This window comes from Tarenaya hassleriana, unplaced genomic scaffold, assembly GCF_000463585.1.
Source record: "Tarenaya hassleriana unplaced genomic scaffold, ASM46358v1 Cleome10, whole genome shotgun sequence".
Lineage (NCBI taxonomy): Eukaryota > Viridiplantae > Streptophyta > Magnoliopsida > Brassicales > Cleomaceae > Tarenaya > Tarenaya hassleriana.
In genome coordinates this window covers 2,676,014-2,687,398 of record NW_010960188.1, presented here as the reverse complement: position 1 = coordinate 2,687,398, position 11,385 = coordinate 2,676,014, and the positions used below count along the sequence as shown (strand labels likewise).

At 45.2% G+C, this 11,385-nt stretch overlaps 5 protein-coding genes across 7 annotated transcripts in view; 3 read left to right on the top strand and 2 right to left on the bottom strand.

Moving 5' to 3' along the window:
- Nucleotides 1–762, bottom strand: part of LOC104802078 — a 2,563-nt gene extending 1,801 nt beyond the window's left edge. The window contains exons 1-2 of one of the 2 annotated variants that reach the window (XM_010525524.1): nt 678–762; nt 27–585 (exon numbers count right to left, since the gene is read on the bottom strand). In XM_010525524.1, coding sequence (XP_010523826.1) covers nt 27–249 — 223 coding nt within the window. In that variant the 5' untranslated portion in view covers nt 250–585; nt 678–762. The other variant, XM_010525515.1, reaches the window with a different exon arrangement.
- Nucleotides 763–1,460: 698 nt separating this feature from the next.
- LOC104804833 (proline-rich receptor-like protein kinase PERK8) lies at nt 1,461–2,792 on the top strand. Its single transcript, XM_010529199.1, has 2 exons — nt 1,461–2,408; nt 2,520–2,792. The coding sequence occupies exons 1-2, from the start codon at nt 1,461–1,463 to the stop codon at nt 2,790–2,792; spliced, it is 1,221 nt and encodes a 406-aa protein (XP_010527501.1).
- Nucleotides 2,793–5,145: 2,353 nt separating this feature from the next.
- On the top strand, nt 5,146–6,604 carry LOC104804825. The gene is made up of 3 exons (XM_010529193.1): nt 5,146–5,584; nt 5,936–6,314; nt 6,358–6,604. Exons 1-3 carry the CDS (start codon nt 5,146–5,148, stop codon nt 6,602–6,604), a joined length of 1,065 nt encoding a protein of 354 aa, XP_010527495.1.
- Nucleotides 6,605–8,330: 1,726 nt separating this feature from the next.
- Nucleotides 8,331–10,699, top strand: LOC104802033 (transcription initiation factor IIB-2-like). Its single transcript, XM_010525457.2, has 7 exons — nt 8,331–8,826; nt 9,358–9,382; nt 9,562–9,691; nt 9,783–9,913; nt 10,036–10,124; nt 10,196–10,272; nt 10,355–10,699. The coding sequence occupies exons 1-7, from the start codon at nt 8,474–8,476 to the stop codon at nt 10,486–10,488; spliced, it is 939 nt and encodes a 312-aa protein (XP_010523759.1). The 5' UTR covers nt 8,331–8,473; the 3' UTR covers nt 10,489–10,699.
- LOC104802043 overlaps nt 10,606–11,385 on the bottom strand; it is a 1,862-nt gene continuing 1,082 nt past the window's right edge. Inside the window, exons 3-5 of one of the 2 annotated variants that reach the window (XM_010525472.1) lie at nt 11,217–11,346; nt 10,981–11,078; nt 10,606–10,881 (exon numbers count right to left, since the gene is read on the bottom strand). In XM_010525472.1, coding sequence (XP_010523774.1) covers nt 10,746–10,881; nt 10,981–11,078; nt 11,217–11,346 — 364 coding nt within the window. In that variant the 3' untranslated portion in view covers nt 10,606–10,745. Of the gene's footprint in view, nt 10,882–10,980; nt 11,347–11,385 lie in introns of both variants that reach the window. The other variant, XM_010525465.1, reaches the window with a different exon arrangement.

The window sequence follows — 11,385 nt, the reverse complement described above, 5'->3', positions numbered from 1 at the left end:
AGGGGGGGGGGGGGGGGAGATCAGACCAAGGAGAGAGAAAGTTGAAGAGAGGCTGAAGATGTGAGGAGCCATGACGAAGCAACAAGAGAGGAGAGCGAGGAAGAGAAGAGAAAGAATCTTCCGTCTCGCTCTCTTCAAGTAGCCACCGCCGTTGCCGTTGCCGCCGCCTCCGCCGACTTCTCCGGTGAGTCTGAACCTCTCCCCTTTCTTCGCATGGTGGTGTATGATCAATCTCTGGTACTGCGCCATCTCCAGGAAACACAAAGGAGCAAAACCCAGAACCAAAGTTTCGATCTTTCCGATGCTTCTGTTCAACTTTTACTGTCCCACTGGCTTTTCAGACGAGCCCAGAAGGGGACTCTCCTCGACGAGAGAGAGAGAGAGAGAGAGAGATGGGTCTCTCAGCTTTTAAAAATCGATTCTGTCCTGGGTTTTGCTGCTTCTCTTACATCAATAGAGAGAGAGAGAGACGACGAACAACTGTTGAGATTTTGCCGAATGTTTCTGAGGATGTTTTTTTTTCCCTCCTCGTTCCTCTTCCCACTCACGCTCCCTCTCGCCAAAGTCTCTTCCCAACACATTTTCCTTTATATTTTCAATGTGATTTCATCATTGTCAAACTTTAGATGGAAGAAAATAAGAAGGAAAGGAATTCAACAAAACCAGAAGAATCATACCTTAAAAAGGTAAGTCTAATAGATGGGAATTCTCAGAAAGTGGGCCCATGGTATGGAGGGACTCCCAATATGGAATTTTTTTTACTGATAAATCTTTTTTTTTCCAATAATGCTTTCCTTAGCATTCGTCATAGTTATTCCCATATATATATATATATATAATATAATGTAGCTTTGTATTCGATGGTGATATTTGTAATATCAAATTAATTTTGATAATATTAAGTCATAAGACAAAGTTATACAGCGATATCGAACTGATATGTTGGTAGGATAATCGTGAAAACATCAGAGCCATTACAATGCAAAAACTCGAATGAGAGGGTTTTTTACTCAAATGACCCACTTGGATCGCAGCTATTTCAGCGTATACCACCGGAAAAAAACAATTTTTTTTTTCAATTTAAACTCACTTTTCGGTTGAAAATACCCTTTTCTTTTTATTTTTGCGACCTTATTACGACTAACATATAACTGATATACAACTATCATCTTTTTTAGAATCAATTGTAACTATATTTAGAATTAATTACGAAGTCGTAATAACGAAGTTGTTTTCGAACGGATAAATATCGTGTATTCATTAAGGGTAATTTCGTCTTTTCAAAAAAAATTAATGTGTTATGTTTTTTGTGGTGTACGCGTGAAATAGCTGCGACCCAAGTGAGTCATTTGAGTAAAAAACCCCTTTCGAGAGCGTCGCACAGACCTTTCTCCCTCTCTAACTCAAGCGCCGCGCAAACCTCCTCCGCCTCGCCGGCCGGTCACCTAAAACATTTCCCCATGCCATCGCGCCTCCGATCTTCTTCCGCCCCGCCCTCCCCCGGAATCTTGGGATCGCGGCCTCTGTCACATGAGACCCCACCCTCTTCGGTGGTCTTCTCCATGTCTCCTCCTCCTCCTCCGTCGAAGACTGGCCGGAACTCTCCTCCTCATCCTCCGTCAGCCTCCGCCTCTCAGTTAGATCCTCCGAAGTCTGGTCGAAACCCTCCTCCTCCTCCGTCAGATTCGGTCTCTCATCCAAATCCGTCAACGTCTAGCCGGAACTCTCCTCCTCCACCGGTACCAGCCGTCTCTCTCTCATCCCGTCGAGACCAAGCCTCCTACGAAGTAGCTTTTCCCCCTCTATACTCTCCTGGCGGCGGCCGTTCCTCGTCTCATCCCACCGTACCTAGGGCTGGGACGGTTTCTCCCGCTCCCCTACCCACGTCTGCGGCTCGGGTTGGTACCACTGCTCCTCTCGGCGAAGTTGAGGCTGGCGTCGCCTCTGAATTGCATACCCCCTCTGGGCCCAAATCTGTCAACACGACTCTCCCATTCGCGGCTGTCACCGGTGAAGTACCTCTCCAGCCCGGGAAGCCGGCTGTCCACGGAACTCTACCACAAGCTACTCTGCCATCGGTAGGCTCCGACACTTGGAGCAAGAGGGTCTCCGGCCCTCCGAAGTCACTGCAACGTATAGGTACTCCATCCACCCACAAGAGTGGAATTCCTCTAGTCCATATTCCGGTCGAGTCATTGGAAGCCTCTGTGGATGAGTGGTCTGATTTCGTAGTGGGACAGTTTTACGGTCTACCGCCGTCAATGGGTAGAATAGTTAGTGTATCGAACGGTATATGGTCAAGAAACAGCCCGAAGATTAAGATTCAGGACGTGGGAAATGGTACGTTCTTGTTCAAAATGCCCAACCGTCGTATTAGGGATCTGGCCCTCAGTAAGAGATTCTGGCATGTGGGCTCTCGACCAATGTTCATCTCCGAATGAAACCCATATAAGTTAGCTGCCAAACTCGAGCTTACTTCTATTCCGACATGGGTGTCATTCCGTAACTTACCGCATCAGCTATTCAGCACCGACAGTCTTAGTAGGATAGTCACTACAGTTGGGAATCCCCTCTACCTCGACAGGCAGACCTCCGCCAAAGAAAATGTGACGGTGGCTAGAATCTTCATTGATGTCAACCTGAGATGTCAACCTCCGAGAAACATCATGGTTACCTTACCGGATGGGCAGGAACATCTCATTGACATCTCCTACGACTGGTTACCGCCTCGATGCGAACAGTGCTCGGAGTTGGGCCACGACGAGTCTCACTGCCCCACTGATTCCCCATGAGCCGAAACCAGTCCCGGTTGGTCTTCACCTGGTAACCGAACCTGCCCCACTATCCCCTGAAACTTCTGAAGCTCCGGTTGATACTACCCCCTACAAAGACAGGCGTCAGGGAAGGATCTAGACACCCCAAATAGAGCTGATCCGGAGAAGTCCATTCTCACCCATACCGCACCTCCACCCAGCCACGTACCTTCAGACTCGAGACCCACCCAGATTCCTCCCATAACCCCTCCGCATCAGAAAATCAACAAGGATTCCAAACCACAGACTAAAGGGAAGACGAATCAACAAAGGTTTACGGAAGTGAAAACTAGAGGTCGTGGTCGTAAGGCCACGAGGGGCAATTAGCCCCGAACAGGACTTCTATGATTTTTGCCTGGAATGAAAGGGACTTATATGCCCAAAATAAGCGGTTCTTGACACGCAGGTGGATCTCGGAAAATAAGGTGATTTTTGGTGCTTTTTTGGAAACTCATATCCAAGAGAGAAATTCGGAAAGGATAGTAAATGCTATACCATTGGGATGGAGGAATCATTGTGGATTCGTAGACCATGACACAGCTAAGATTTGGATTGTGTAGGAGGAATCAGTCAAGGTGACCATCTATAAAGCTACTAAGCAGAGTGTGACGTGTGGGGTTGTCGTGCGCAGTCCAAACCTCAGCTTTACGGTGACTTTTGTGTATGCATCAACCTCGCTCATCGAGCGGAGAACCTTGTAGGAAGAACTCCGGTGGCTTAGCCAATACCAACCTATCACCCAAACTCCTTGGTTGGTTATGGGAGACTTTAATCAAAGTCTACCTCCCCTCGAGCGTTCGGATCACCATATCCAACCTCATATTCTGCCGGGCATGGAGGAGCTTAGGAACTGCCTCAATGAAGCTGACCTAATGGAACTGCCAGCCGGGGGGGGCCTCTTATACTTGGTGTAACAATCACTCGGAGGAGCCTCTGTCCATCAAGCTAGACAGAGCCTTGTCCAATGCAACATGGAAGCTGAAGTACCCATCCTCCTTCGCCGAATTCGCAGCTCTGGGGCTCTCAGACAACACTCCTTGCATTATCCACTTCCCGGATAACCTTCGCCAGGTAATTCGGCCCTTTAAGTTCTTTTATCATTTAACTCTTCTTCCTGAGTTTTCCCAGATAGTTCGAAGTCATTGGATGGTGGCCGGATTAGGAGGAACACCACAGTTCCAACTTTGTTGCTCCCTCAAGGTGCTCAAGCAACCACTACGTGAGTTGAATCAATCAAAATTCTCGCAGCTATCCAAGCGAGTAAAGGAGGCCGAGGAGAGATTGAATCATATACAAATGGAAGCGTTTTCGATGCCTACACCGGAACGGATTACAGAGGAGAAAGAGCTCAGACAAAGATTCATGGTATTAACAGCAGCGGAGGAGAGGATTTACCGGCAGAAATCGCGTATAAGGTGGCTGAGACTCGGGGATAAAAACTCTTCTTTCTTCCACCACTGTGCAGTATAAAGGGCAGCCAAGAACCATATTCACTTCCTAGTAGATGACCAAGGGAATCAACTGACCCAAAAAAATCAAATTAAAGAGCATGCGGTGAACTTCTACTTGGACTTATTGGGGAAACGGGATATGAGTGTCCGCACTCCGACATTGGCATGGTTGCAGGGGCTAGTCTCGTACAGGTGGGACATGAATTCGGCAATAGATCTGGTCGTTATTCCATCTGACGATGAGATCAGGAGTGTTGTATTCTCCTTTCCGGACAACAAAGCACCCGGACCCGATGGCTACCCAAAGGAGTTCTACACTGAGAGCTGGGAGATTGTAGGTGACGGAGTGGTAAGCGCTGTTGGGGACTTCTTCCGCTCCGGGAACCTATTAGGCCAGATTAATGCTACCACTATAGCCCTAATTCCGAAAAAGACAGAGGCGATGAGGCTATCAAAGTACCGTCCTATCAGTTGCTGCAACACTATCTACAAGATTATCTCCACCATTCTAGTCCGCTGCCTCCGATATGTAGCTCTACAGATGGTTTCTCATAATCAGAATGCATTTCTCAAAGGTAGATTGATGATTGAGAATGTCTTGCTCGCATCGGAGATCATCCATGAGTACAACAAGACTTCATCGAGGCGGAGTGCAATGCTAAAGCTAGATATAAGGAAGGCATTCGACACCCTTGACTGGAACACTATAATCCAACTTCTGAGAGTCATTAATCTCCCGCCGGTGTTCGTTAAATGGATTGCTCATGTATTACAACTCCTAAGTTCTCGGTGGCCATAAATGGAGAGTTAGCGGGTACTTTAAAGGTCGTAAGGGCCTGAGACAAGGGGACCCCCTGTCTCCTTATCTCTTCATCATGACTATGGAAATCCTGACTCGGATATTGGACAGATCTGCTACGGAGGGACGGTTATCCCTTCACTACCGCTGTATCAACCCAATGATCACTCATCTATCCTTCGCCGATGATGTCATGATATTCACCCAAGGGGACCTATCATCGTTATCTGAAGTTCGGAGAATTCTAACTGAGTTTGGGGTAATCTCGGGACTACGGATCAACCCGGATAAATCAGAGTTGTTCTTGGCGAGATTATCTGATGGCGAGAAGAGATCTATCTCGGCGGACCTCGGTATTGGGTTGGAACTCCTCCCCGTGCGCTATCTGGGCGTTCCACTAAGTCCATCGCGCCTAACGAAAGCTCCGCTCTTGCAAAGGATTAGGGCCAAGCTCGATGGCTGGACCACGAAATTCCTTTCAGCCGTAGGAAAGATCCAGCTAGTGACCTCGGTGATTTTCGGTATCGTTAACTCCTGGGCGATGACTTTTGTTCTTCCGAAATTCCTGCTCAAATAGATCGACAGCCTTTGCTCCAACTTTCTTTGGCAACACGGACCCGACAAGAAACCTAGCCACCGCATTACATGGGACACCATTTGCAAACCTAAGTGTGAAGGGGGCTTAGGCTTACGGCGGATGGAGGTACAAAACACGGTATTTCGTTTAAAACTAATCTGGTTGCTCTTGAGTAAAGCAGGTTCTATATGGGTCGCATGGATCCGAGCAAACGTCTTCAAAGGGAGGACTTACTGGGAATGCCAACAAAACGTCGTGGCAACATGAAATTTGAAGAAGCTGTTATGATTGAAAGAGCGGGCCAGGGAGTTCACGAGGATCCAGCTTGGAGACGGAGGAGACACATCTTTCTGGTATGACAGTTGGTTGGAGATTGGGCCTCAAATTGAGTTCATCGGGATTGCCGGACCCCGCCTCCTGAGGCTGCCGAAGACGGCGAGAGTTAAAGACGCAGTCCACAAGGGTCGCTGGCTAATTCGAGGAGCAAGGAACGAGCGGGTCCAACAACTTCAAACCATACTCTCGAGCATGGATCCCCCACGCCCGGACAACGGCACTGACCAGCCGCTTTGGAGAAAGAACGACGACAACTATCATCCGACCTTTGTCTCAAGACTCACGTGGGACAGGATCAGAACTCCGGCTGCTCCGGTTTCATGGTTCGGCCTGGTATGGTTTGGGAAAGCCATACCCAGACATGTGTTCCTCTTATGACAGGTTCTCTACCAAAGACTACCGACTTCGGATAGAGTTGCTTGTTGGGGTATCCAAGGGCCGAGCCGATGCATACTATGCCGTAAGGAAGTTGAAACCATATCTCACTTATTCTTCTGTTGTGAATATAGTGCGGATGTGTGGTTCTCCCTTGCAGAAAATCTTGGCGGCTCTCCCCCTAAAGAGGTTGCGGATGCTGGAGCGTGGATTAACCAACATCGAGTGGCAATCCAACCGACGACAGAGCTAATCAAGAGCCTTCTCTTGCAGCTAGTAGTATACGAAATTTGGAAGGAACGTAATGGACGGATACACAAAGACGTCGCCGGTTTCTATCGGATCAAATGTCCCCCTCCAACAATGCTATCGCTTTACATGCTATAGCTAAGATTCAAGTTTCTTTTGGGTTAGGAATCACTGCCTTTTGAAATCTTTTGTACATGTTAAACTCATGTAAACCTTTGGATTATTTTTTGGTAGTAATATAACAATCACATTCAAACAAAAAAAATCATGCAAAAATTACATATTAATTTATTAAATAATCCCATTTTATGCGGCTATTGGTATAAATGTGTTAGGATTTGATAAAATATAAAATCACATGTAGAATATTTCAAATGAGTCAAATATTTTAGTGCTCGAACGGTTCAATATTTCATATTCGTAGTATTTCTGTGGCTATATACATATATATAATAAATATCTCTACCATGTGTTTACATCAATGTATATACCACCGGATTGTGTTTGTGGGGCTGAAACGCCGTGTAGTTAAAGCTGCGAAGGGTGAAACAGTCACGTGAAGGATGAGTGTCAGGCAAACTGCCAAAAAAAACGGCACCGGTTTTGTGTCTGTGGGGCTGAAACGCCGAGTAGTTCATCAGCCAATCAGATCACACACAATCCACACACACAAAACGGTAAACCTTATATATATATATAAATGTTAAACTATACACGAAGCAAGATTACATAGAGTGTTAACTTAACTAAGCATCTGGTGGTACGTCAATACGATCCATGCTGCATAATTATGATAGTTGGATTCTATTTTAGTATTTATATTGAATAATTTTGTGTAAAACTATTTCTTTTTTAAAAAAAATTATATATATATATATATACACGATTCCATCCGTTTCAAAAGTTAAGGCGTGCAGTGACGCATATATTTCCTATTTTATTTCGAAGTTAATGTCATTAGTTTCGATTTATTTTATTATATTTACGGCGATACGTAATTATTTAATTAATGACTTTTGCCCACGAAGAAATCTATGGATGTGACTCCGCTAATTAAGGACGCATATACTTTGCTTTCCCTTTTTGTTTTCCTCTACTTTTTCCGTGTGCTTTTCGCGATTCAAATGGATTTCATTTATGTGCTTTATAATTCTTATTTACCTTCAATAATTATATTATTCCGACCGTAAATCCACATTTTATTTCTCTCTTTTTTTTTTCCTAAGGCTATAGCCCAATATTTTAATTTCGGGTGTTCTAAATATATTTTATTTAAAGCTAAGGAAAATATTTTTTAATTCTAATTCATACGATAGGTCTTATTTTGAAATTGTGCTCTCTCCTCTTTTTAATTGTGTGATGGACCAAATACTATGGGCTAAAAAGCATGGGCCCAACTAATAAAAAAAAAGGGACTTGAAGAAAGTGATATCCTCGTACAAGTTTATCTCTGTATCCAAACACTCGGAAATCTTCCAACTTATCCAACACATGCAAGTGCGCATGACTTTCCTAACAAGTCACTTTCTCTTTTGACCTCCTTCGACGGACAACCAAAAATAAATCAATATTAAAAAAACCGAGTTTAAGTTTTTGAAAATTACAGACCGTCCGATCAAAGATCAGTGGACCCCACACTATAAGCTACGATCCAGATCGTCCCTTTTGGGTGCACCGTATTACAGCTCGTTCAGTTGCCCCACCTCGTTGTCCATATAAAGGGAAGCATCCTCCTGATTGTCTCTCCACATTTCTGTCGTGTCCAGTTTCGGTTTCGATTTTATCTCCCATCCTTCTTCGGAGAAGACGATCGCTGAAGAGATCGGAGGGATCGGGTTGGTGGAGGTGTAGGGTTGAAATTAGGGTTTCGATCATGTCGGACGCTTACTGCTCGGACTGCAAGAAGTCTACGGAGGTGGTGTTCGATCACTCGGCGGGTGACACCGTTTGCTCTGAGTGTGGTCTGGTTCTGGAATCGCACTCCATTGATGAGACCTCTGAGTGGCGTACGTTTGCCAACGAGTCGGGGGACAACGATCCAGTCCGTGTCGGTGGACCCACCAACCCGCTTCTCGCCGATGGCGGTCTCTCCACCGTCATCGCCAAGCCCAACGGTTCCTCCGGGGATTTCTTGTCTTCTTCCCTCGGTCGGTGGCAGAACCGGGGTTCGAATCCCGACCGCGGTCTGATCATCGCGTTTAAGACCATCGCAACCATGTCGGATAGGTAGCGTTTGGATCAGCTATTGTATCGTGATTCGATTTCATGCCCTGGATTTGGATTTCGGTTTTGACACTAGATCGGGATTTCTCTCTTGATGCGACTGTGAAATTTTCAAACCGGATTTGAAATATTGAGAGCTTGTGATGCTAGATCACATGATCTTTGTTGGAACTATGGTTTTTTCCCCCCCCTGGTTCGTGTTAATACGCGCCGTAGAATTTCATACAATGTTCATTTGAGATGGAATTGCTCGCACCCTGCTTGATGGATCATGCAATGTTGATCATGTGCGCAACTTGCATACAGTTCCATGGCATCCGTAGTTGGTATATATGCGTGTCAATTCATAATTATAGTGTCTGTAGATGTCTGTTAGCAAACGGTATCCAGCTGAGGATGTCTGAAAGACACACAATCAATTATTTAGTGGAAGGGATTTCCTTTCACGTCCATTGAAAAGTTCATCCTCCGTGGTAAATTTGTTCGTGATGGAACTACATTGGTGCTAACTTGTTGTTAATTGTTTGGTTTCAGGTTGGGCCTTGTTGCAACCATCAAGGTAAGCTTTCTTCTCTAAACCAATCATCTTCTGAGGTCGACATTGAATTGGGTTGCCAAAGAATCTGTGTAAATGTTGCTGGAACATATGTTTATGTTGTGGTTCATATTTACAACTGATTCAGCATCCCTTATCTGATTATGTTGTTCGCCACTCTGGTGACATTCCTTGATCTAAAGGACCGGGCTAATGAGATATTTAAGAGGGTGGAAGATCAAAAGTCAAGCAGAGGAAGAAATCAGGATGCGCTTCTGGCTGCTTGCCTCTATATCGCCTGTCGTCAAGAGGACAAGCCGAGGACTGTTAAGGGTACAGCCCAAATATTTCTATTCGAGAATATGGTTCCCTGTTGATTTAGCGTTGCTTTTTAGTGAATCAGATGCATGACCCTTTTACGTAGAAATTTGCTCTGTTGCCAATGGAGCCTCGAAGAAGGAAATTGGCCGGGCGAAAGAATACATAGTTAAAACATTGGGGCTGGAAACGGGTCAGTCCGTGGAAATGGGCACTATACATGCCGGTGACTTTATGGTGATGTTCATCTCAACCCTCTATAAAACTTGCAAGTTATTAGGAGTGGACTGCTCTGTTCTGTTACACGGGTAACACGGGATTCTTGAATCTTGAATGGCTGTTGTTGGTTTCATCTGCAGCGACGGTTTTGCTCCAACCTCGGTACTAATAACCAAGCGGTTAAGGCTGCCCAAGAAGCTGTTAAAAAATCTGAGGAGTTTGACATAAGGTACAATCCGTTCTCCTGTGATAATCCATATTCAGTTTTCTCTGATTGTATACTCACCTGCCTTCGTGTAGGAGGAGCCCTATATCAATTGCGGCAGCAGTTATTTACATAATAACTCAACTTTCCGATGACAAGAAGCCGCTCAAAGGTCTGTTGCATAATAATAATAATTCATATGTTCAGTTCTGTATACCGATAATGCGATATATTATATCAAATTCTTGGTGCAGATATCTCACTAGCTACTGGAGTGGCTGAAGGGACAATAAGGAATTCGTACAAGGACTTGTATCCACATCTGCGCAAGATAATACCGAGCTGGTACGCCAAGGAAGAGGACCTTAAAGGCCTTTGCAGTCCTTGAAACCGAAGGGAAAAATATTACGGATCCGATACATTTTTAAGCACATCTTCTCAGCTCGTTCTTTTCTCTCCCGTACGCGAAATAGCAGATATCTATTGTCTATTGAGACAAGGAGGCTGGCTTTTACCTTTTCAATATTTTTTTGTAACCCTAAACACCAAAATACTTGTAAACTGCATATCCAGAAGTATTACTATTTATTCGACATGAATCTTTAAAGTTGTTCAGCATGATCAGGTCGTGGTCCTTTTACCGCATCAGGGTAATACAGGTAGGTCTACAGAGCTGAAGGCGAAGAAGCTGCAACGTCCCTGCTCCACATGACAGAACATCAATGGTGTAGTTACGCATCTTTCCAGGTCTTGGATTTCGTCTTTGCTCGGTGTAGAGCCCCTGCAGAAGGGAGAACAAGAACAAGAACTCGGCATTTGGTTAAAGGGAAACGGAAACGATATGGCTTGTGAAGCTTTGGAGCCACGAAAATGGATTTACCCCGAGAAGCAAGCGACAAAGCTTGGGTCACCCGGGGAAGATTTCTTGAACCGGCTGTTCGGCATATACACGTCGAACACGGCCTTTGTATCCCGAATCTGCATGTCACGAAAGAGTTCAGTTATGGTGTCTCTGTCTTTGGAACTTTCTCCGACATGAACTGGTTTATCTTTTGAAGTCCATGGAACTCCATGTCTGGCGACGATATAGCCAAGACCCTTCAAGTATTTATAAACCTCGTAGTGTTCCCACTTGCAACCTGTGTTTTGCTCTGCCACCTTCTTGTACATGTCCTGTAATGAAATGGGTTCATCTTCATCTTCCTCGCCCACCACCATCTGCAATGCTCCTATTTCGCTCAAGTACCTGCAAAAGATCAAGATTTTAGGCTTAGTAGTGTAGGGA

Excerpts from the sequence above, each read along its gene's own strand:
- LOC104804825 (XM_010529193.1), top strand. The coding sequence starts at position 5,146 with ATGGAAATCCTGACTCGGATATTGGACAGATCTGCTACGGAGGGACGG. Across the intron at positions 5,585-5,935 it reads AGTGACCTCGGTGATTTTCG|AGCGGGCCAGGGAGTTCACG; the intron begins GTATCGTTAACT and ends TATGATTGAAAG. Across the intron at positions 6,315-6,357 it reads TCATGGTTCGGCCTGGTATG|GTTCTCTACCAAAGACTACC; the intron begins GTTTGGGAAAGC and ends CTCTTATGACAG.
- LOC104802033 (XM_010525457.2), top strand. The coding sequence starts at position 8,474 with ATGTCGGACGCTTACTGCTCGGACTGCAAGAAGTCTACGGAGGTGGTG. Across the intron at positions 8,827-9,357 it reads ATCGCAACCATGTCGGATAG|GTTGGGCCTTGTTGCAACCA; the intron begins GTAGCGTTTGGA and ends GTTTGGTTTCAG. Across the intron at positions 9,692-9,782 it reads CAAGCCGAGGACTGTTAAGG|AAATTTGCTCTGTTGCCAAT; the intron begins GTACAGCCCAAA and ends CCTTTTACGTAG.
- LOC104804833 (XM_010529199.1), top strand. The coding sequence starts at position 1,461 with ATGCCATCGCGCCTCCGATCTTCTTCCGCCCCGCCCTCCCCCGGAATC. Across the intron at positions 2,409-2,519 it reads TCAGTAAGAGATTCTGGCAT|CTATTCAGCACCGACAGTCT; the intron begins GTGGGCTCTCGA and ends TTACCGCATCAG.